The 2,644-nt window shown below is 68.5% G+C and overlaps 1 protein-coding gene across 1 annotated transcript in view; it reads left to right on the top strand.

Annotated features, from left to right (window-relative positions):
• Positions 1-635: 635 nt before the first annotated feature.
• TENT4B (terminal nucleotidyltransferase 4B) overlaps positions 636-2,644 on the top strand; it is a 41,034-nt gene continuing 39,025 nt past the window's right edge. Inside the window, exon 1 of the mRNA XM_084215059.1 lies at positions 636-1,258. Within this exon, the coding sequence (XP_084071185.1) occupies positions 723-1,258 (536 nt within the window). The 5' untranslated portion in view covers positions 636-722. The remainder of the gene's footprint in view (positions 1,259-2,644) is intronic.

Here is a 2,644-nt window from a genome sequence, read left to right as displayed (position 1 = left end):
ACCGAGTCTGACAAGAACTGGTACTACTCACTGTTGCTGTTTGGGGTTATTGTGTATGTGATGTATTTTTCCATCTACAAAAAAGGCTGCACCTAGGTTGCCTTTGCCCCTCCTCTGGTGCGGAATGAAAGGCATGAAGACCCTGAACTACCCCTACGGGTCCTCACAGGAGTTTTGGGGTGGGGAGAGGGCAACGTCAGCCGTCGGTGTGCCCACAGGGGAAGGCTGGTCCGGGTCTGCCCGCACCTCTCTGTGTGCCCGAGCCGCAGCCGAGCGCGCTGGCAGCGGCGGGGCCGGAGCCGCGGCCGCTCGGGCGCCCGCGGGGCCGGAACGAGCGCTCGGCCCTCGGAGCGCGGCTGTTGCCCCGTGGGGCCGCTGCGCGCCGGCGGCGGCTGTGCCGGGACAGGAGCCGCCGGCCCCGGGCCCCGCTCCGCGGCCCGGCCCGGGGGCAGCGCGGGGGTGCCGGGGGAGCGGCCGGGGCGCCGCCGCTCCCCGTGCTGCGCGCGGCCCGCGTGCCGGCGGCTCTCCCGGTCCGGCCCCGCCTCGCCGCGCTCGCCAGGAGGGGCGGGGGCTCTGGAGCGACGGCGGCAGCAGCGAGCAGGCAGGCGCGGAGCTGCCCTTCCATAGGAGCCGCCATTAGCGCTGGGACCCGCTGACAGGGTCTCGGCGGCGGCGGCCGGCGCGGCGCGGGGAGCGGATCAGCCGGGGTGGGTCCCCGTTTGATGGATCCCCGGATAGCCTGGTTCCAGCCAGAGCAGCTCGGCCCCTCGAACCGCCTGTGGATGCAGATCTGGGAGACCACGCAGGGGGTCCGCAACCTCTACTTCCAGCAGCAGCAGCAGCAGGAGCAGCAGCAGCAACAGCAGCAGCAGCAGCAGAGCGCCCCCGCCGCGGCCGGCCCGGCCTCCCCGCCCGGCATGTACCGCGCCCCCCGCGCCGACCCCCCGCCCGACTTCCTGCCGCTCGAGAGCGCCAACAACCCGCACAGCCGCGGCCACCGCCAGGCCTCGCCGCCCCCGGGGGCCGCCGCCTGGGCCCGGCCCGCGCGGGGGGCGCCGCCCGCCGCCGCCGCCGCCGCCAGCAACAAGAGGAAGCGCGACAACAAGGCCAGCACCTTCGGGCTCAACTACAGCCTGCTGCTGGGCCGCGCCCCCGCCCCGGCCGACGAGCCGGCCGCCCGCGCCCAGCCCGGCCTGGCCGAGCCGCTCTACACCGGCACCCCCTGGAAGAAAAGGAACTACAGCCAGGGAGTCGTGGGGTGAGCGTCCGCGGGGCGGGCGAGGGGGGCGCCGGACCCGACCGCGCTCGGCCTCCGGAGAAGGAGGAGGAGGAGGCGGGGGCCGAGGTCCTTCCCCGCCCCGGGGCCGCACGCCGGGGCCGGGCAGCGGCCGCCGAGGGGCCGCTGGGCCGCGTCACCTGGGGCGCGGCGCGGGCCCGGCGGGTGGCGCAGGGAGCCGGGCCGGGTCCGCGGGGTTGGGCAGGGGCGGCGGGCGGTGGGTGCCGGGCCGGCGCCGCCCGGCCGTGGTGACAGCTACGCCCCGCCGGTGCTCGAGCGGCCTGTGCGGGGCAGCCCCTGCGCCGAGCGTCCCGCCCGCCGGGGCGGCGGCTCCGCGGGGCCGGGGCCACACGCGTGCGGTGGCGGTGGTGCCCGTGTGAATGCTGATGGGGCGGTCACGCCTATCCGCAGGGACCGGGGCCCCGCCGGCCCTCCGCTGTCACCGCCCGTGCACGTGTTACACCCTGCCGGCCGGTGCCGCCGGGCTCCTCGGACACGGCGTTCCGCTGTCAGCGCCGCTTCGCGCTGTGCTCGGCGTTGTCGCCGCTGTAGCGCCGGGTGCTGCCCTCGCTGTTCATGCACGTGCGGCGCGGACGGGGACAGCACAGGGCCGGGGCACAGCCACAGGCACAGGGCCGGGGGACAGGAGCAGGCACAGGGCCGGGGGACAGGAGCAGGCACAGGGTCGGGGCAGACGCAGGGCCGGCACGCCTGCCCTCTGCAGCGCTGTCAAGCTCACCTCGAACCCTTTGTGCTGCCTGCGGAACAAATGCGTGGTAGGGACTAGAACTTAAAAAAAAACAATAATCATCTGCTGGTGTCAAAAGAAAGCGCACAGACGAGATAATTTCCCGGGGAGTCTGTTTTCTGAGACCTGATTGAGAAGGTATGCATGCAGGCAGGCACCTGCTCTCAGAAATAAACTTCCACATATGTATAGCGTGCAGTGGTTTTTATTGTGGGGTTATTAATGGTTGTCATGGATCTCTGCCTATGGAATGCATATGCTGATCTGAATGTTTTATCATTAGTGTTTTTGTGTTAGCTTAGGTCTCAGCAGTTGGCATTGCATGATGAGCCCACAGAGACGGAAGGCAGGCAATCCCCTATCTTCTGTTTACCTGAAAACTGAGCCCTCCCCTTTTTTTGAGCACAGTGATGGCTTTTGATATGGGCGATGCCCTGGATAAAGGCCATTTGGTAATGTCTGTGGATTTTTTTTTTTTTTGGTAAAGTTCACGCTTTTCAAAACATAACCTTTGCCTTGAACCCTTCAGGGTTTAGATGACGGAGGTGAGTGGTTAGAGTTGAAGGCCTGGCAGAGCTCACTTTAGAAATCAGTAGTGATTTAGTGGCATGGGTTTTTGT

Source organism: Fringilla coelebs (genome assembly GCF_963513975.1).
Source record: "Fringilla coelebs genome assembly, chromosome: 14".
NCBI classification, from domain to species: domain Eukaryota; kingdom Metazoa; phylum Chordata; class Aves; order Passeriformes; family Fringillidae; genus Fringilla; species Fringilla coelebs.
Note: the sequence above shows the minus strand (reverse complement) of the source record. Positions and strands in the feature narration are given on the sequence as shown.